Genomic DNA, 20567 nt, shown 5'->3' with positions numbered 1-20567 from the left:
ATCAGCCGTTGGAAGTGAAGCAGAGCCAGGCGAATCGCCTCCAGCTCTAGCATGTTTATGTGGCGAAGCTCCTGAGCTCCCCACCGGCCGTTCGCCGAGAGGCTTCCGCACACCACGCCCCACCCCCAGAGGAAGGCGTCAGGGAACCTGAGCGGGACAGGGCCCAACAGAGTGCCTCTCGAGAGGTAACGGGAGTCCGCCCACCTGACCAACGCCCGCAGAGCCGGACATATCAGAGGAATCCTGAGATAACGGCCCCTGGCCGGGTCCAGGCGCGATGTCTGAGAAACCAGATCTGGAAAGGGTGCATGTGTAGCCGTCCCAGCGGGAGCACGTCCACCGCTGAGGCCATAAGCCCAACGTGACCGTGCACTGATGCACTGACACAGAGAAACCCAGACTTAATGCCCTTGCCGCCCGCATGGTGCGCGCCTGTCGCTCTGGCGAGAGGTGCACCAGCATGGCCCGAGAGTCCAGCTCGCCAGGAAGGTCGCAACCTGCGCTGGGACGAGGCAACTCTTCTGCCAGTTCACCAAAAACCCCAGAGTCTGCAGGTGATCTGTCACCACCCTGGTGTGTTCCACAGCGCGGACCCTCGAGTCCGCCACTATGAGAGCGTTGTCGAGATAGAGGAAGACGCAAATCCCCCTCAGGTGGAGGGGAGTCAGGGCTGTCTCCACGCACACAGTGAATGTCCATGGGCTCAAGGACATGCTGAACGACAGGACGCAGAACTCATAAGCTTTTCCCAGGAAGGAGAACCTCAGGTATTTCCTGTGCCTCTGAACCACGGGGACATGGAAGAATGCATCTTTCAGATCCACGGAAGTAAAGAAATCCCCCGGCTTCAACGAATTGAAAGGCGGGGAAGGGAACGTATACAGAACGGGAACTTCCTCAGTGTCCCGTTGAGGCGCTGAAGGTCCAGAATTGGATGCATGGAACCGTCCTTCTTGGGTACGGCAAAACTACCTGTGATAGAACCCCGAGCGCTCCTCTGCCTTGTAGTCTAGGGAAAATAAGGTTTGACCTTAAACTAATTTCAACAGAATTTATTTTCACATTTTTATGTTTATATTGATGCCCTCTAGCCGCTTAAATTGGTGCTCAAAGTGAACCAGATTCATGCATTTTAGTTTAAAATGTACACATTTTTCTTACAGGGGGCATGGCCCCCCCGAACCCCCCAAGAGGGTCCAAGCATGGTCTACCCACCACAATCTCTCCAAATCCTGTGGGAAACATAATTATTAGTATTTTCTTTGTTCTTAAAAATATACATTGCCTGTTTGTGTTTTGCAATATGGATATTGTTTTATTTATAATTAAATTGAGCATTGGGCCTTTATAAGAATGTTTATTTGTATTATTTATTTCAATTGTCACACTCATGGATACATATTTGAGGTTTGTTTATTAATTGGGAAAAGGACCACTGGAACAAACACAGCGAACATGATCCGGCTACTTTTTCAATCTGACTGGCTACTCAAAAGTTTGGGGAACTCTCTGGACAGGGATGTGGCGCGGCGGGCGGGATGCCTGCTGTGCCTGAAAGAAGCACTGATGCAGGGGGCTGTGGTGGCTCAGCCCAGGAGATGCCCAGCTTAGCTGTGGCCCTGGACATCACCCCACGAAACTGCTTTTGGTAGGGCTCGTTCGAGCCTCCTCCTGCGCAGTAGCAGTGATGGTGCTAGCACCGTCCCAAGCCTCCTCCCTAAGGGGTACCTCCCCCTGGGTGGTCTCAAGTAGGGGATCATATCTTGGGAATTGGCCCCGCTCTATGAAAGAAGGCATGGGCTCGGTGCCCCACCTTAAACCAGACTGCTCGTCTAGCTCAGACTGGGGCTCTTGGCCCTGTTCGCCCTGAGCAGCAGGGGCGTCACCCACGACAGGCCGGAGAGATTCAACGGACACGCTTCTCTCGAGAGGCGTACCGCAGGGAGGGATGTCCTCCTCAAGAAGGAGCGAAGCTCTATGACGCAGCATGGCTATCTTGATAATAGCACAGCGGATGCAAGAACGAGGGTTCAAAAGCGCCTGTGCAGCGTGTTCATGCCAGAGGCAGAAAATGCACCTATCGTGCTGGTCGAAATCGGCCCACGTAGCCCTACACAAGGCGCATCCCCTCACTGACTTTCCCTTATCCATGCTGAGCAAGAAGAGAAAAATGCAGGAAGCTCAGACTCTCTGAAGTAGCAAGCTGTCGCAGGGTGCACCCTGTTACAGGGAAGTACCGTTAAGCAGCTAGCAAACTAGCGCGAACACACAGGCTAAACAGTAAGCACACCCGGAGGCTAGCGAAAGTGCACGTGCAACGGTAACGTAAGCGGTAATAGCCTAGCCCGAAGGGAAGGCAGTTATCAACCTGTTAACCCGAGGGAACAAGCATGACCAAGCAAACTAGCAATGCTAGCGTAAGTAAACTGAGAGAAGTGGCTAACACAAGCCTGTGATTAGCGATCTGTCCTAGCTAGCGTATTACCCTAAGCTAACAATCTCAGAGCGTTCCCCCAGCCGGGGCGGGAAGCCAGTAGTAACTACACGGCGGTAGCCTACAAGCAGTATGTGCTAACACCCAGTAAGGCAAAACACTCTTAGCTTTAGATGAGCTGTGACCGCCGCCCTTGGCGAAGAGAAGCAGGATCGGGTCCCCGAAGCCTGTTGGATCTCGTCCGCCGAATGCCTTGGAGTTTTAGCGGGCTAGATTAAACTTAGCTCGGACTCAGAGCGCAAACTACGTTAGCACGCGGAGCTTTCAATGACACAACCTCGCAGATGGGCTGGAAGTGCAAAGAGTGATGTTGCTTGGGAACTGGCCGGACGTGACGTGTCACGGGGATGGTATGAGGGTGGCCGTCTCATTCCCCAAGCTCACCACGCAACCTGCTGGTGGATGGTTGGTTTTATAAAGGTCATTTTTGGAGCAAAATTATATTCAGCGAATATGGCAGCGAAATGACGCTAGAGTGAGAGCTTGAGTTTGAAACTAAGTAAAACAGTACAAACCTCCTGCACAAAGTTATCTGAAAAGTATACTACCGGTAGTTGGTGTTCCAAAATATTGTATATAAATATTATTCACATGCCAGAGCCTGTCATTTCTGTCTTTTCCATTGAAAATTGCTGTTGTTGTTCTTCCGCTTCTCAGCAGGGAAACAGTGCCATCTCTGTTGTGTCTACGGGTGGAAACCCGTAATTACACATCCGGACGAACAGAAAATACAGGCTCTAGCATGTGAATACGTTGTTGTTGTTTTTTTGTTTTTTTTCTCCCATATACCACAATGCAATACTTTTGTGTTTAGCAAAGGAGAAAAAGAGTGAGGTACTAGGTCAGTGGTTTTCTAGGTAGTGTTTGAAACTTGTTTGATCATTCCCCAAATATATGATAAACACTATATGGGGAATGTTGAGGGAATGTTTATTATTTCTTGGTATGATGTATCGCTGTGATGACTGGTGTGCTTCATGCAGCTATAGCTCTTTCTTGTTTCCGTCTACGTTTTATGTTATGGTGAAGGTGACAGTGCCTATGTTGTTTTGTGTCTTGAGTGTTATTGCTATGATATTAATAATAATAATGAAAACACTACATGGGGAATACATGTAGTGAGAGAGTGAATGAGTGAACCATTCCAAAAACAGCTATCGTGGGACATTAAAGGAGTTGAGCTTTCACATTAAGTGAATTCTTTGTTGACCACATTTGACAATCATCGAATTTGACTTGAGAGCATAGACATAAATAATAATTGATGTATCTATCCCATTAAATGTCTTCTACCTGGCGGAGTTCAAATGTTGGCCGTCACCATCTTGATTTTTCATCAGTAGAGTGGGAGGGAATGGGTTGAGTCCTTCCGCACCCCACGTGAGATGGGAGTTTCCCAGAGCCACAGCTCCGCCTGCTATTGAAACCCACCGCGGTTCTGGCAAAACCATCCCCTGTGCCCGCCTACGCAGCAGTCAAGCGGTGGGATTGGCCAGGAGCGAGTCTTTTGTCTCGAATCTCCTACACCACAAACACTGCACGGCATGCAGCCCAGCGATTTCATGAACCAACTGAATTGCTCTTGATAGCGGACATTGAAATTAATTATGGTCACATACCTTCCTTAGTGTAATATATGAACGCTAATGAAAATTTAACACACAAGCTTTTAACACACAATCGATTTTTAAACATATTTATTTGAAAACATCATAAAATTCAGGGCTATAGCCAAAGCTTCAATAATAGAGCTCAGCTGACAGTTTAACTTGCAAATTAAAAATATAAAATTAAAAATACAATAGGCTACAGTACATAGCCTAGGGCTAGCTTCTTCTTCTTTTTTTGGCACAGCTATTCATTCCCCCCAGTCCAGTCATTTGTTCCAGTCCAGTGAAGTCCCAACAAAATGCAATCTACAAAAACATGCAATAATATAAAATCATAGATAAAAAGTTTAATCATACACAATCAATAAAACCAAAAGTAAAATATATAATTATAAATACCCACAACAAGAAAGTAAAACACCAATCTATAAAAACATGCAATAACATAAAAGTAAAATCACAATCACACATCACAACAAATAAAACCAAAACTAAAATATATAATTATAAATACTCATATGAAAATGGTTAATTTATTGTAACAATAAAATAGTTAATAGGAAATAATTTGAGTGAGGTAGTGATGAATGCATTAAGGCTACTTGCATCTTGTGTACATAATATCAATATCAAAATAATAGACTACTATGGTATTTATTATATAGGCTACTATTCAAAGCAGACCTTCAAAACAGGAAACCCAGAGATATTACACTTGGGGTTGATGCAGGCAATTTTCTCACGGTGCATAGAGTTAGAATTTCTGAGGAGAAAGCTCATTATTGCCTCAAATATCAGATTAAGAAGAGATGAAAAAAGTTGTGCTATAAGAACAATCTAACTGTGTTAGTTTTGCTAAGAAGTTTTGATGGAGAAAAATTTGTTAAAACATTGTTAATTTACCGTTTTTCTTTTGAATTTGAAATCATGTTGGCAGCACGCCGTGGAGCTTTTTCATGCAGGCTGAGGCCTTGTCAGTGTCTGTCAGGAAGCGCAACTGGAGCTTGTCAAATCCATTGGCTCACGTGAGCATGGGCACCTGACCAATCCTGGCGCTTGACAGCTGCGTAGGCGGGCACAGGGCGTGGTTTTGTCAGAAGCGCGGTGGGTTTCGTAATTAGGCGTCAATCACCCCCTTTTCTATCATCGATTTTACTTGGTCTTTGATACTTAGTTAGAAGCATTCACATAATTCCATCAGTCTGACGGACCTGGGGTCTCTTATTTGGCCAGAAAATAGAGTGGTCCAGCGATAACATGTTTCTTTATGGGCCAACAAATCAACACTGCTTTCATTCATTTTAAAGCTAATGAGTAATTAAAGCTTATCACTACTTTATTCTGGTGCATAAAACCTTCAAAATTCACGAATGGGATGTTTAATGGATTATTTAATTTCAGAACAGAACGTTAAAACTTTACTCTCTTCCTCAGGTAAATGGATTTCCTCGATGAGGATCAAAATTATACATGGCTTTATATGTACTGCTATTGCGTTTACTGCATTAGCTGCAGTTATTTTGTCATGTCTCTGCTGCTGCTACCACAGAAGAAGACGGACGAGAGGTAAGAAGCTTTAGTCTCAAGTCTTTTGGACCTCATTTACAGCTGCTATTAAACTGTGATCTGCGGGGCTGAGGTCTGTCTAATCAGCAGAAATGGCCCCCAAAAAAGAAAATAAGTGATCTGTTTCTGGATATATTATCTGGAAAATAAAAGAAAATTATGAAGTGAAACTGAACTGAAAGATTTTCTAGTAATTCAGTTTCTTTCTTTCTTTCTTTCTTTCTTTCTTTCTTTCTTTCTTTCTTTCTTTCTTTCTTTCTTTTTTTTTAATCTGGCAAGGCAACAAGGAGGAATATACGTCAGCTAGACCCGTGGCTCTCACTCAAATCCCTTGTCATCTCGGGGGGTTTCAGGGGGTTTCATGGGGTAACATTCAAGCACTTTCACCTATTTATTTGAAGTTTACGCCACGTTTAATATGACCATCCAATATATTGTAACAGCATATATATGATACAAAATTAAGAAAAGCATAATATGTACGAGAGGTTTTGGTCTTGACAGACCGCAGTCTCTTGCCGAGGGGGAGTATTTCGAAGCATTTGTGAGCGGGGTGGGAGGGGTCAGCCATGATCTTATGAGACTGCTTTCTTTCTTTCTTTCTTTCTTTCTTTCTTTCTTTCTTTCTTTCTTTCTTTCTTTCTTTCTTTCTTTCTCTCTTTCTCTCTTCATGTTTCAGCCAGGCACAAGCGGATTACAGCCTGATATTAACTCTGTCATTTTTCACTCTCTTTCTCTGCAGCAAAGTACTTTGTGGATGAACACCAGGTAGAACTGATCCAGAGAGTGACCAAGGTTACAGAAATCAGGGATGAGCTCCAGACCATGCACGTTATCAACCAACAATGTTCCAATACGTCTGATGAAAACCCTCCCATTCAGGACCAGATGAGAGAACTCTATACATCACTGGATGCCAGTCCAAATGATAGAGCCAAAAGTATCTTCTATGATATCCTTGGGAAACAGGAGCCGTATCTTATTGCCGATCTCAAGAGAAGTGAGTAGGCTAATTGCCATGGTTAAATAAATGTTTATTCCAAACATATAGACAATAGGATAAATATGAGGAGATTTCTTTTTTCAGGTTTGAAAGAGGAAGCAGCTCATGTTCATCAGACAATCAGAACAGAAATGAATTAAGAATCCCACCTGCATTCAAGCTTTTTCCTTCAGGGAATGACACTGATGAGAGGGTGGTGGTGGGGTCTGATTAGCTATTAAGACTATTGTGTCTTGTACCCCTCCTTTCCCCTGACAGTTGGGTACATAATTTGTCATATGAGAACTCTACGGGTCAACATGTAAAGCCTTGTATATTTCGCCCTGCCTTATGTTATGAATATAATTAAACTTGTAAGTTATAATGTTAATGTAAGTTGTAAGTTATAATGTTAATGTAAGTTATCATTTAGCTGACAGAGTATAGTAAAAAGGTCTTCAAAGTAACTAAATGCAGGGTGCAAGCAGATTACAGCTTGATATTAACCCAGTCATTTTAAACTCCCTTTCTCCTCAGGGAGGCACTTTGTGGATAAACACCAGGAAAGGCTGATCCAGAGAGTGAGCAAGGTCGCACTGATCATGGATGATCTCCTGAACAAGGGTGTTATCAACCAAGACTGTTACAATGACATCATGTCTAAACCTACCACTCAGGACCAGATGAGGGAACTCTATAAGGGTCCCCTGTATGCCAGTGGAGATACAGGCAAGGATATCTTCCGGGATATCCTTGAGGAACATGAGCTGGTTCTTATGGACAAGCTCAAAACAAGTGAGTAGGCTAACTTGTTGTGGTTAAATAAATTTTTAGACCAAATAGACGAGGTCAAAATATTTTTTATACGTTCATGTGTTTCATATTCATGTTATTTGTGTTTCAATAATGAGAGACTAGAAGGAAAGTAAGATACACTTTAATGATGCAACAAACAACACTTAGATTTGCGTATGACTCCATGGTATGATGACGCTCCTCTGAGACAAGAGGAGGACGTCAGTGATTTATAGGATAGAGAATCCTCCATAGAGTCATGACATTGGTGGTGTTCAGGGGAGGAGGAGGGGCGAAGCAACAGCTACACAGGATATCAGCAGCTATGGGTGACACACAAGGTGAGTTACAACTTTGCAGAATACGAGAAGACTGAAATAGAACTTCATTTAGGTGATTGGCCAACAGCCGAAGAGAGGGAAAGCGTGGGAGAAATTGATTGGACAGGGATAAAGGGGGCGTGCATATTTATGAATAGCTGATGTAACCTGAACAGGGCGTTGCTGCAGGGGGAGAGAGAGATGAATGGAAAGGAACAATGGATTAGTGAATGCGATGGTTAATCAGACATTGACTAGAGAAGTAGGGCCCTATTCTCCCACAGGCCTTAGGCGCAAAAACTGGCCTTAAACGCAAAAAAACGTGCCTTGCGCCTGCCTCGGGAAGATAGCAACATGGCTTTAGGCCCCGAAATGCGCTTTACGCCAAATAGGAATGGCGCAGTGCCAGAATAGGCCAGAATGGGCGTTTCGGCCTTAAATACTGGCCTAACGATATCTTCCCCCCTGGCGTTAATTTAGCGCTTTGCGCTTTTGAAAACCAGGCCTTATTCAGTGCGCCGTGGATATTCCACGCACAGCTTCTCCTCTGCTGATCTCACAGTTTGTCACCCTCTCTCTCTCTCTCTCTCTCTCTCTCACTCCCTCTCTTGTGCGCTCAGACAGGCACAAAGTCTGATGGAAAAAAAAAGTTGTTGTACCGTACGTAGTATAACAACATGACAGTTTTTTATAACATGACAGTTTTGAGCCCGTGACATTCAGAGGCTGTTGCATCATCTTACCTGTGCAGTGGGAGAAGAAAAGGCGAGAGAAAATGAGATCATTCTGCCCAAACAAATGTTCACTGCCTGGCTTCCCTACCAAAGCCACAAATGTGAAATCTCCCACCATGCATTGGGCTAATACATTTCGATAATAAATAGCAACCAAATGAGCCGAAATAGATAGAAAGGTAGATAGAAATAATGTTTAATGTTAAGATATTCTCAAATACACTACTGCCGCATGCGCTAGGACGCGTCATCAGTGATGTTATCTGGGGTCGTAAGGTGTTTCGGGTCTGTCAACATCATACACCCTTGCCCAGTAGACCCAGCCGAGGCCAATTAAGACCCCGACTCGCGTCCCAGAAGCCGCTCACGGATCAGCCTTACTACTCTGTCTGCAACGTTGCCCGCGGGAGGGGTAAAAGAGAACCCAATCCGCTGCAATAGAGCTAGTGCTACGCCGCAGTATTGGCCCTTCGGTGCATGGAGGATCTAGGCTCTGTGGGTTACTCCCGGCCGTGCTCCTCCTTCGTCTCACCAGACCCTCCCGTGGCAAAGGCAATCCAGAGGCTGAGAGGATGCCTCAAGGACGCCTCAAGAGGGCCTGTGCGCTGCACGTCATTTACCTGCGTCGAGCACCTCGCTCTAGCCTGAAGGACCCCAGGCCGCGCCGATCTTTGCGCAGATTTTCAGGAGGCTAATCCGTAGCGTTTGTGGATTTCTCCCTCACGAGAGAGCCAAGATGGGGTGCTAATCCCATCCCATACCGGTTGCCGTCTCTCCGGCCGTCAACTGTCTCTCCAGCTCGTCACCAAACTATACTTGGTTGTCACCTAGTCTTTCCTAAGTGTCACTGGCCAGAGGCAAGCCAGGGTTCTATATTCTCAAATACACTACTGCCGCATGCGCTAGGACGCGTCATCAGTGATGTTATCTGGGGTTGTAAGGTGTTTCGGGTCTGTCAACATCATACACCCTCGCCCAGTAGACCCAGCCGAGGCCAATTAAGACCCCGACTCGCGTCCCAGAAGCCGCTCACGGATCAGCCTTACTACTCTGTCTGCAACGTTGCCCACGGGAGGGGTAAAAGAGAACCCAATCCGCTGCAATAGAGCTAGTGCTACGCCGCAGTATTGGCCCTTCGGTGCATGGAGGATCTAGGCTCTGTGGGTTACACCCGGCCGTGCTCCTCCTTCATCTCACCAGACCCTCCCGTGGCAAAGGCAATCCAGAGGCTGAGAGGATGCCTCAAGGACGCCTCAAGAGGGCCTGTGCGCTGCACGTCATTTACCTGTGTCGAGCACCTCGCTCTAGCCTGAAGGACCCCAGGCCGCGCCAATCTTTGCGCAGATTTTCAGGAGGCTAATCCGTAGCGTTTGTGGATTTCTCCCTCACGAGAGAGCCAAGATGGGGTGCTAATCCCATCCCGTACCGGTTGCCGTCTCTCCGGCCGTCAACTGTCTCTCCAGCTCGTCAAACTATACTTGGTTGTCACCTAGTCTTTCCTAAGTGTCACTGGCCAGAGGCAAGCCAGGGTTCTATATTCTCAAATACACTACTGCCGCATGCGCTAGGACGCGTCATCAGTGATGTTATCTGGGGTCGTAAGGTGTTTCGGGTCTGTCAACATCATACACCCTCGCCCAGTAGACCCAGCCGAGGCCAATTAAGACCCCGACTCGCGTCCCAGAAGCCGCTCACGGATCAGCCTTACTACTCTGTCTGCAACGTTAAGACAACATGCAATTGTAGAACATTTCAATATTGGACCAAATAAAACATTGAAATCAAAACACAACCCTATGTGAAACATATATGTCATCCTGGGGCTATATATATCCCTCGCAGATTTAACGTGATTTAGATGAGTGACAGTGTAATGCGGTTCTACTGTCATGTCCTACTGTGATGTCCGCTCCAATGAATTGGCCCTACTTCACATTTAGTTTTACAATAAAAACACATTTATGCAATGACTTTACATAATGTAGGCTATTGTAGCGTTCCTGGTATTGAAGAGGCAGAGGCTTCTTGCGGGTACAGGGTTCTTTATTTATAGTTAGTCATATTACAACTCTAGGCGGTTGCTACGCCATAGTTAGCTAGCTGCTTCCCTCTAGGTGGTAACCGGAGACTGCCACCGCATGCTCTCTCACCGGAAGCGTTCCCACAAACCTAGTGTTCCCCCTCGGTAACACTCCCACACATCAGTTCCTAGCTAATAATCTAGACACTTCTATTGCACATCACATTACAGGTAATACCTGGATTACCTGAACCGCTACATTCTCCCCGCCCAACTTTAATGTCGCTCCCACGCGACATGCACAACCCACACACATATCCCCCTGTACCAAAACACACCCAACACAACATTTTTCCCATCACCACATCAAATTCTAATTCACCAACAAACAGTCTTTTCTTTTCAGCACCCACCATAATGTCTAGTTTTGCATTAGGTACTCCGTAATGTCTAGTTTTCCATTAGGTACCCCCATAATGTCTAGTTTCCCATTAGGCACTCCGTAATGTCTAGTTTTCATTATTTCCTTCTTTTTTCACACATTCATTTCAATTCAACACAATAGCCCATTCAACAATAACCCCCACATCTCAATTAAACACAAGCCCCCACATTTTCCTTAACTTTTCTTTTCCCAGCAACTTCTTAATTTTTCATTTAAACCCCATTTCCATCCCCCCTCTGTGCCCCACAGTCCTCACACGCATCGCAGTATCTTCGCACATCCTCCTTTTGTTTGCCCCAGTAGAAATGTCCACGGATGCGGGTGAGTGTCTCTTCGGGCCCAAAATGACTGGAACCAGGGCCCTTGTGTGCCCCCTTAAGCGCCAACTCTCGCAGGTAACCGGGTACAACCGCCTGCCTCCCTTTTACCCCGTGCTCTGTTCTCTCCAACAGCCCGTCTTCATCTAGCCGCAGGTCGGAAAACATGTTCCACAGTCCTTTCGTGGCACCGGAAAACATGTGAGTCTCCTTCACAGGGGGCCGGCGTCCGGCCGCCACCCACGCAAGCACCGGACCGATCTCCGCGTCCTCCGCCTGCCTGCGTTTCCACTCACTCACGTCGACATCCTTGATGGTCGCTCTGTCGTCCTCCAGATCCACATCTGGACAGTCCTCCTCGTCTTCCTCCACCTCCTGCACTCGGTCGTCCTCCCGCCCCCCTTCCCCAGGGGACGGCGTGTTCAGGACAGCAGGGGGAACACAACCGGCCTCGCTCTCCACCTCGGCTTTCCGCACAGCAACCGTGGGGGGCGCAGTGCAGTTTCTGGCTAAGTGCCCAGGCGAACGGCAAGTCCAGCAGAGTCTCACCTGTCCGCCGCCTGCACGTCTCTCTTCTCCCGCTGCCCTCCGGTCCCCGACAGCCTTTTGACACTCTCTAGCCAGGTGTCCAATCTCGCCGCATGCCCAGCAGGCTCCCTGCTGACCATGTCGTTGTCCCGCATACCCGGTCCGTCTCCCGGGACCGCTTCTGCACCACCTCGCCACGTGGCCCGGCTCTCCACATGTCCAACACAGTCTCTTTTGCGGCTCCGCGTGGGGCCCGTGCTCAACTGTGACGCGGTATACAGTGATGTTATTGACGTTTGGTTGCTCCCCTGGAGCGGTGGGAGGGTGACCCATCTGGACTACCGGCCCCCCTGCAAACGTCAGTGTGCTCTTCCCTAGGTCTACTGTGCATTGGTTTAGCGTCAAGTAGTCCTCCCCCAAGATACAGGGCCCCGCCATCTCTACTACCCATACCGGAAAGTTCACTGTCTGTCCCCCCACAGTTATCATCACGGACCCCCTTCCCCTCATCGGCATCAACTCACCGGATACTGTCCTCAGCAGCTGGTCCGCTGGCTGCTCCAGAAGCGCTCCCTCTGGCATCATGTTGTAGTTCACCAGCGTTGCCGTACACCCCGTGTCCACCAGGGCGACACAGGGCTTCCCTTGCAGGCGGACCTGAACATGGCAGCCGTTCATCGTGTGCGGCCCGTTCTGCATGTTGACAGCGCCGGCGATGTCGTCTGCTTCGGGGGAAGGCGACGCCCCACCTCCCCGTCTGTACCGCTGGGCCCCCTCCAACGGTGACGTGGCCATAGGGAATATGACGTAGGGGGCCCGTCTCGCCCCTCTTAGACGGGCCCCGCGCCGTTTCCCTGGTTCCACGCTCCTCCGCGGCACTCTCTGGCCCGATGTCCGGGGCGTCCACAGGTCCAGCAGCGCATGGCCCCGGGCCCCCTGGGCCAGGTATTGTCTCGTAGGGTGGGCTGCAGGGTCGCGCTTCGGAGCAGCTGTTCTTTTAACTGGCGCACCGACTCAGATAGCTCCCGCACCATGCTGCTTTGCTCCACCAACGCACTCTTCCACGCTGGCTCCTCCCGTGCCTCCCCTGCCATTCTCGCCACGGGGGCGGCCTCCATCGTGCCGTCCTCCGTGGCCACCGCCCCCACGATCTCTCTCTCTGATGCCAGCTCCAGCGCCTCCTGCAGCGTCCTTGGGCGTGCCAGCTGGGTCTGCCTGCGCAGCCAACACGGGGTCAAAGCTCGAACAAACTGATCCCTGGCAAGTTCACTCTGCGTCTCTGGCAACATGTCCGTATATGCCCTCCTTGATAGAGTCTCAATGTCATTAGCCAAAACACGCAGTGACTCACCAGGCTGCCGGTGCCTGTTACACAGTTCGGCGCGTTGTATACTCGGCAGCTCACACTGGCCGAATCTCCTCTGTAGGGCCCCCACCAGTGCTCCATAGTCACCTCTTTCCCCTGGGCTTAGCAGTAGCAAGCATGCCCGCGCGTCATCCACCAGGCACGTAGCTAGCTTTGTTCCTTTCTCTTGCTTTGTCCAGCCCTCACTCTCCGCTATCAGTTCGAATTGGGCCTGAAACGCCTCCCAACTCTGTTTACCGTCGTACTTCTGCGTCTTGATAGGGCCCCGCCCGCCGCTCCTCACTGGCGCCAGCTGCACAGGATCTTCCCCGGCTCTCGCTGCTCCGCTCACGGGTCCCTGTCCGTTAGCGGGGCCCGGTTCGGCTGCCGCTGCTCCGCACCCGGGTCCCTGTCTGTTAGAGGGGTCCTGTTCGGCGTCGTTCTCCTCCCGCCCGAGGCTCTTCCTCATCTGTCTGTATTCCTCTCTCATCCGTCTGTATATCCCCCTTACGCCCTCCACCGTATTCCTCATCTCGGCGCACACCGCGGCTTCAGCCTCTCGTATCTCCCTCTTCATCTTCGGCGGCTCTGTTCCGCACTTTTCTTCAGGAACTTGTTCACCACCTCGCCGATTCTGGAGGCAATATTCACCGTTTTAACTTCTGACACCAATTGTAGCGTTCCTGGTATTGAAGAGGCAGAGGCTTCTTGCGGGTACAGGGTTCTTTATTTATAGTTAGTCATATTACAACTCTAGGCGGTTGCTACGCCATAGTTAGCTAGCTGCTTCCCTCTAGGTGGTAACCGGAGACTGCCACCGCATGCTCTCTCACCGGAAGCGTTCCCACAAACCTAGTGTTCCCCCTCGGTAACACTCCCACACATCAGTTCCTAGCTAATAATCTAGACACTTCTATTGCACATCACATTACAGGTAATACCTGGATTACCTGAACCGCTACACTATATTTATGTGCATCATCCTACCTGTGCAGCAGGGGAGAAGAAAAGGTAGCAAAACGATATCATTCTGGACAAACTTTCACCAATCTAATCTCTTCATGACATAGGGATAGGCTATATTTTTCTAGCTGATGCGTTTAGAACATTCTTTTCACTTTGATCTTGCTATAGTGTAGCGTATTTATATGCTTGCTGTATTTAAACTGCAGTTAGATTGGTTTGAGAAGCATAATAATATGGAATAATAGCCTATATATGGAGACAGACAGACGGGGATAAAAGGGAGGGGGGGAGATCAGAGCCCTCGGTCCCTATCGTTGCATCGGCGCTGTTTCTAGGCCGAGCGCCTGGCGCAGCGCAAATCAGTGGGCGTGGACCAGCGCACTTGATATCGTAGTGCTGGCGCTACACGCAGCCTAAAGCATTACAACCATGCCTTTTAAGCTAAAATTATGCACCGTCATGCTCATTGGATAACTGCAATAAACGAATCGCACGCTTGCTTTTTTAGCTCCAATTCCAGTGATCCCGCAAAACCAGACGAAAGCCAAACGCTCTGCCCCCCCCCCCTCCCTTCATCCAGTCTGTCTGTCTGCATTATAGGCTATTATTCCATATTATTATGCTTCTCAAACCAATCTAACTGCAGTTTCAATACTGCAAGCATGTAAATACGCTACACTATAGCAAGATCAAAGTGAAAAGAATGTTCTAAATGCATCAGCTACAAAAATATAGCCTATCCCTATATGATGAGATTAATTTTATATTGGTGAAAGTTTGTTCAGAACGATATCGTTTTCTCTCCCCTGCTGCAGGTAGAATGATGCACATAAATATACCCTACATTATGTAAAGTCATTGCATAAATGTGTTTTTATTGTAAAACTAAATGTGAAGTTGGGCCAAGTTATTGGAGCGGACATCACAGTATAGCACATCACAGTAGAAGCGCGTTCTGAAGCGCGTTCCGCTAACACTTATCTAAATGACGTTAAATCGACAAAGGATATATATAGGCCCAGGAGGACATATATGTTTCACTTAGGGTGGTGTTTTAATTTCGATGATTTATTTGGTCCAATATTGAAATGTTCTACAATTGCAAGCTGTGTTACCATTACACATTATTTTAGATCAACCTTTTATATCTATTTCGCCTCATTTGGTTGCTATTTAGTAGCGAAATTGAGTACCCAATTGCATGCTGGGACATTCACAGGCAGTCAGAGAGAGACAGTCGTATTGTGCCTGTCAGACTGCCTGCAGCCTCAAAGCGGTACACGGAGTTGTTTTACCCAGGCTGGATGCGTTGTCACACAGGCTTGTGACAGTAACTCAACGCGGAAGGATTTATTTCACAATAAACTGGTAAACGCACACCAATGCCTGCTCCTGTCAGTAGGAGAGAGGGAGAGAGTGACACAGAGAAGGGTGACAGAGGAGAGAGGGGAGGGAGAGAGCCAGAGGGGAGCGCTCCGCGCAACTGGCCCACTGAATAGGCCTGCTTTTCAAAGGCGCAAGGCGCTAAATTAACGCCAGGTCGGAAGATAGCAGTACGCCGGTATTTAGCGCCGACACGCCCACTTTGGCCCATTCTGGGACTGCGCCACGCCCATTCGGCCTAAAGCGCATTTGGCAGCGTAAAGCCATATTGATATCGTCCCAAAACAGGCGCAAGGCACGTTTTTTTGCGTTTAAGGCCCGTTTTAGCGCCGAAGGCCTGTGGGAGAATAGGGCCCCTCGGCTTTTCTGAAGCCGGACTGGATCGCTCCGTGGAATTGGAGCTTAAAAGGCAAGCTTGTGATTCGTTTACTGCACTTCCCCAATGAGCAGACTGTGCATAATTTTACGCTTAAAAGGCGTGGTTGTAATGCTTAAGGCCGCCTGTAGCGCCGACACCAAGATATCGAGTGGGCTGGTCCACACCCACTGATCTGCGCTGCGCTGGGCGCAGTTCATAGGCCGATGCAACGATAGAGGCCGTAGTCTTCATTATTGAAAACAGTCTAAGACATTATTTCAATTTCTAAAATTATCATTTTCCCCATGGCTTTATTTCATACAATGTTAATGTAAAAGCAGTTAAAGCTGTCATAGTTTAGATAAATTAGTTAAAGTGTGTATGGACTGGAGTAGGGCTGCACGATATTGGAAAAAACTGACATTGCGATATTCCCCGCCCCTGCGATATATATTGCGATATGAAAAAATACCGATTTTCACCAGATTACCAGAATAGCTCTATTTTAAAGAAAAGAATACTTCTAGAATGATTGGGATGATTTTGTAGAGGAGTCCATCTGATTTTGGAGGGGAAATTAGGTATTTTAATGTTTCTCAACCACTGGGCTGTCGCCTATACTGTAGGCCTCAGAGCGTCATCTATCAGGGTGCATACACATTTTGACCAATGGATTTCCATGACTTAGGCTACATACATGAAAAAGTGAGTGAGTTATGACATTCTACTTTAAAATGTCACTAGCCTACACTTCACTTAGTGTAATGCAGCCTTTAAAACCAGGGAAAGACAACATGTATGCTGTATCACCATATTACCATATCCAACATCTAAGACCATATAGTCTCATATCACAATATTGATATACAATTGATATATTGCCCACCCCTAATATTGAGTGCCAGAATCTACCTCCCAATGATGCTATTTGCAGAAAAACATTAGATTTCATTGATTATAATCACTGCTTTCAACTTCTTTCGTTCTTCTAACGTTTCAATAAATCAACAATGAAACACCCCTGCCACTTTACACACTTGGTCTGACCCCCCGGAAACCCCCTCCAGAAACGACCAAGTGGTACACTCCGCATCTGCGGAGTTCCGGTTTTTGAGCGCAAGGCTGGCAGTACAGAGAGACGAGGATTCACATGCAGCCGACCGGTGACAAACAATTCATTCGTGAAAAGTAATAAATATACATTTAATTGCCCAGATATGTCTCTTCTCTTTTTATTTTCACTGACATGTTTTGTGTAAGTCGCTATGTATGATTAACTCTACCGTAACGTTACTGCTATCATGTGATGCAACATCAGAGACTTGAAGGGGAGAGACAGCCACAGTGATAACACGGACAACTTCTCAGTAATCACTTTAGCCTTCGTGTCATAAGTTGCGGTCTTGCTTTTTGGTGTTTCAAGAGTAAATATCTCCACTCCACGGACATGTTGAGCTACAGCAGCCAGCCTGCTGTATGCGAGTGCGCTGCAAACTGTGGACAAGTCCGCCTTCGCAATCACATCGTTTACAGACGGGCTACTGTCAGCAACGCAACATAAGCAAAAGATAATTCAATTTAGGTCTCTGTGCATGTTTGTTGTGTTGAAGCTAAGTATGGAACTACATTTATATCATAATTCGAGAGCTCAATCAAACATAACCACGAGCGTATTATATTGTTTCACTCGCGCAATCTGACATCCCGCGCGCACAAAGACGAGGAGAGAAAAGCACAGCGCGTATTTTGCTCTACCGCGCGCGCAGACTGCTGTTGCCCTCTCTCCCTCTCCCTCTCTCTCCCCCCTCGTGGCTGAGCTCTGCGCGCGCAGACTATCTCTCTCCTCCGCCCCCGTGGTCGAGTTCTACGCGCTCGCTTGGAGTTGGTTGATTTCTACGCGCTCGTGTTGGACTTTTGACAATTGTGGGCGGAAACCAAGGCAGGCCTCTGGCCCTCTATGATTGGCCACTTTCAACGCCGACCCACCCCCTTAAAAAAAAAAAAAAAACTTTATTGCACCAAGGAGCCTTACAATGGTATCCAGAATACTTTGGCTATTAGGCTACCAGTTTAATCTAAATTTCCACAATCACAAACATGCCAGGGGGATTAATGGTTGATAATAATGACGACAAAAATAAAGAAAATTAATTGTTATCTTGTAACTCCGGCCTTGATGACAGCTTCCATCACAGACAGGAAGCTTGGAGAGTCTGAGCATCATAGGTCAGAGAGCAACCGATTGAAGAGGGAGCTGGAGCAGCATTCATGGGGTACGCTAAGTGAACAAAATTATATTTGCGAGATGATGTTAGGTTGTTTTAACATTGCATATTGGTTTGCATGCAACTAATGTTAGGCTAGCTGTTGAAAACTGCTAACTTAATGTAGCTAACGTTAACGTTAGCTTAGCTAACGTTAACCATATCTCTGCTCTCGGATAAGTTAGCTAACGTTATTTTAGCTCTATAACTGGCTGATGCAAGCCAGGTTGGTTGCTTGTTATGTTCATTTTCTATATCTAAGGTTATACTAACTGTGATGCCTCCTCCATCACAGCGTGTTTCAGAGAAAAGTTATCAGTCTGGTTCTGTAGCTATAAGTTCAGCTAACGTACCAACTCGCTTCCAAGCGGCTAACCTAACTTAACGTTAAGCAACTAGCTAATGTGTTGGTGTTTGTTTCAATCAGATTTATTCCCATTGCCTATCAGCAAATAAGATGTTTACATGCATCTGTTTATGTGTTGGTTATTTGGGGTCTGACTCGCAACAGTAGCCTACTACTGTTTAGCCTTTCTGATGCTATTGCATGGTTAAATCAATTATTCTTTATGGGGGTAAAAGTTGGTAGCCGCAGTGCTAAGTGGTACTTTGGAAATTTGGTTTGATAGTGTACTTGGTCTGAAAAGTTTTGGGAACCTCTGCTAGACAACATGACTGGTTTACAAGTATACATGATGTATGAAAATGTTATAAGGTGATGGGTGAACAAACTATCTAACTAACAACATACATACTTTCTCTGTCTTTGCTCGTCAGACCACTTGCCCGGTGCTCAGAGGGCAGACAGTCCAGTCGAATAACACAATTCAGGCTTATCATAATTATCACGGATTCACAGAGGGCTGGAGGGCACGGCTTCCTCTCCAGCCAACACAGAGAGCAGTCAACAGGTACCAGCTGTGCCAGGCTGATATAAAGGTACATTGATAAATCATTATGTCGAGCAGCACAGCAAGAATAAAAACTGTAGTTATAAACAGGACAGAGGAAACTCTTGTGGAAATATTTTTTAGACAAATTCATGGATAGCCTACATGTTTCGGGAGCTGCTACAGATGACAGCCTGTGTCTGCTGCGGACCCCCCTCACCCACAGGGTACCACCCTTGCAGACCTCCTGTGCCCAGACATCTTTTATACAATCCAGCATAGCTCTGCTAAATTTAATATTTTTTATCAGCAGGGTTGGTGTGAAACACTTTGGGAGCAAACATTGTATTGTATTGTATTTTGTATTATGTATTGTATATATTTTGTATGACTGCAACAGATGCAAAAAATAATTTCCGAAAGGACAATAATAAATCTAATCTAATCTAATTTACCAAGCTAATAAAGGGATCTATTGCTTGTAAGATGACATACCAATATTTAGTCATGTTACCAAGAGGTTGAAACACAGCCAATCAATCGTGTTGGTAGACAGGAAAAATCTATCAATACACTACCCGGACGCCCCTAAAATATAATCTATCTAATGTAATGTAATTTCACGCAACTTTTATTTTTGGCCATCCAGATCATTTTTGTGCCCTTCATAGAAAGGAATTTGGGCACCTCTGTTGTAGGCAGTGTAACATGCATCTTCAACTGGTGAAACAATAATTGATGAAAATGTTAATATAGTCCATTGCACTCTGTTCATTGCATAAAAAACATAGGTTGATATATTCATCTAATGCTGAAAGCCAAAACCTTTTGGAAGAACTGATTATGTCACGGGGTGACAAGGGAGATGTGGTGTGCTCCATGAAGCCGTGCAGTTTGAATGGGTTGTTGACTGACGACAAGCCGGACGGTGATTGTGTGTGCGCCTCTGTGCTCTTCTCCACTTAGCGTGACGGTGTCTCCACCTCCACCTGCCGTGAGGACCGTGGGAGGACAGACGAGACGAGACGGCGATGTGATACGCTCTAAAACGATAAGTAAAAGGAAGGTAACCCAGCCGTCCACATCTGTATGAATGGGTTGTTGACTGCTGACAAGCCGGACGGTGATTGTGTGTGCGCCTCTGTGCTCTCCTCCACTCAGCGTGACGGCGTCTCCACCTCCACCTGCCGTGAGGACCGTGGGCAGACTGTCATAGCCCCTGCCGGGAGGATTGTGGAAGGACAGACGGGACGACGAGACGGCGGCTTGGTACGCGCAGAGAACTGCACGGAGCGGTGGCAGCGAGCCACGGGCGGAGCTACAGGGTCACGGAGGGACCTTGCACTTTCCCCAGACTCAGACTGGAGCGAGCCCATCGACTGTGCCTGAGGGGGAGAAACCACTCAGCTGCTCAATAGGCTTTTTAACCCTTTTTATCTTTAACTACTGACTGGCCAGTAGCAGGTTTTAATTATTGTTTTTGTACACCCTTTTAGATTATTTTGTAATAAATCATTTTATACCTTAAAGTTACCTGCCTCTTGTGTCTG

The 20567-nt window shown here is 47.0% G+C and overlaps 1 protein-coding gene across 1 annotated transcript in view; it reads left to right on the top strand.

Annotated features, from left to right (window-relative positions):
- LOC310779451 (uncharacterized protein) overlaps positions 1 to 20115 on the top strand; it is a gene marked incomplete at its 5' end in the record, with an annotated part of 33043 nt that extends 12928 nt beyond the window's left edge. Inside the window, 6 exons of the mRNA XM_083639984.1 lie at positions 5539 to 5670; positions 6413 to 6670; positions 7190 to 7447; positions 18047 to 18136; positions 18905 to 19066; positions 19984 to 20115. Of these exons, the coding sequence (XP_083496110.1) occupies positions 5539 to 5670; positions 6413 to 6670; positions 7190 to 7447; positions 18047 to 18136; positions 18905 to 18948 (782 nt within the window). The 3' untranslated portion in view covers positions 18949 to 19066; positions 19984 to 20115. The remainder of the gene's footprint in view (positions 1 to 5538; positions 5671 to 6412; positions 6671 to 7189; positions 7448 to 18046; positions 18137 to 18904; positions 19067 to 19983) is intronic.
- Positions 20116 to 20567: the final 452 nt, after the last annotated feature.

The sequence above is a fragment of the Poromitra crassiceps genome (assembly GCF_964638095.1).
Source record: "Poromitra crassiceps genome assembly, chromosome: 7".
NCBI classification, from domain to species: domain Eukaryota; kingdom Metazoa; phylum Chordata; class Actinopteri; order Beryciformes; family Melamphaidae; genus Poromitra; species Poromitra crassiceps.
The sequence above is the reverse complement of the archived record's forward strand: the minus strand, read 5'-3'. Positions and strand labels throughout refer to the sequence as shown.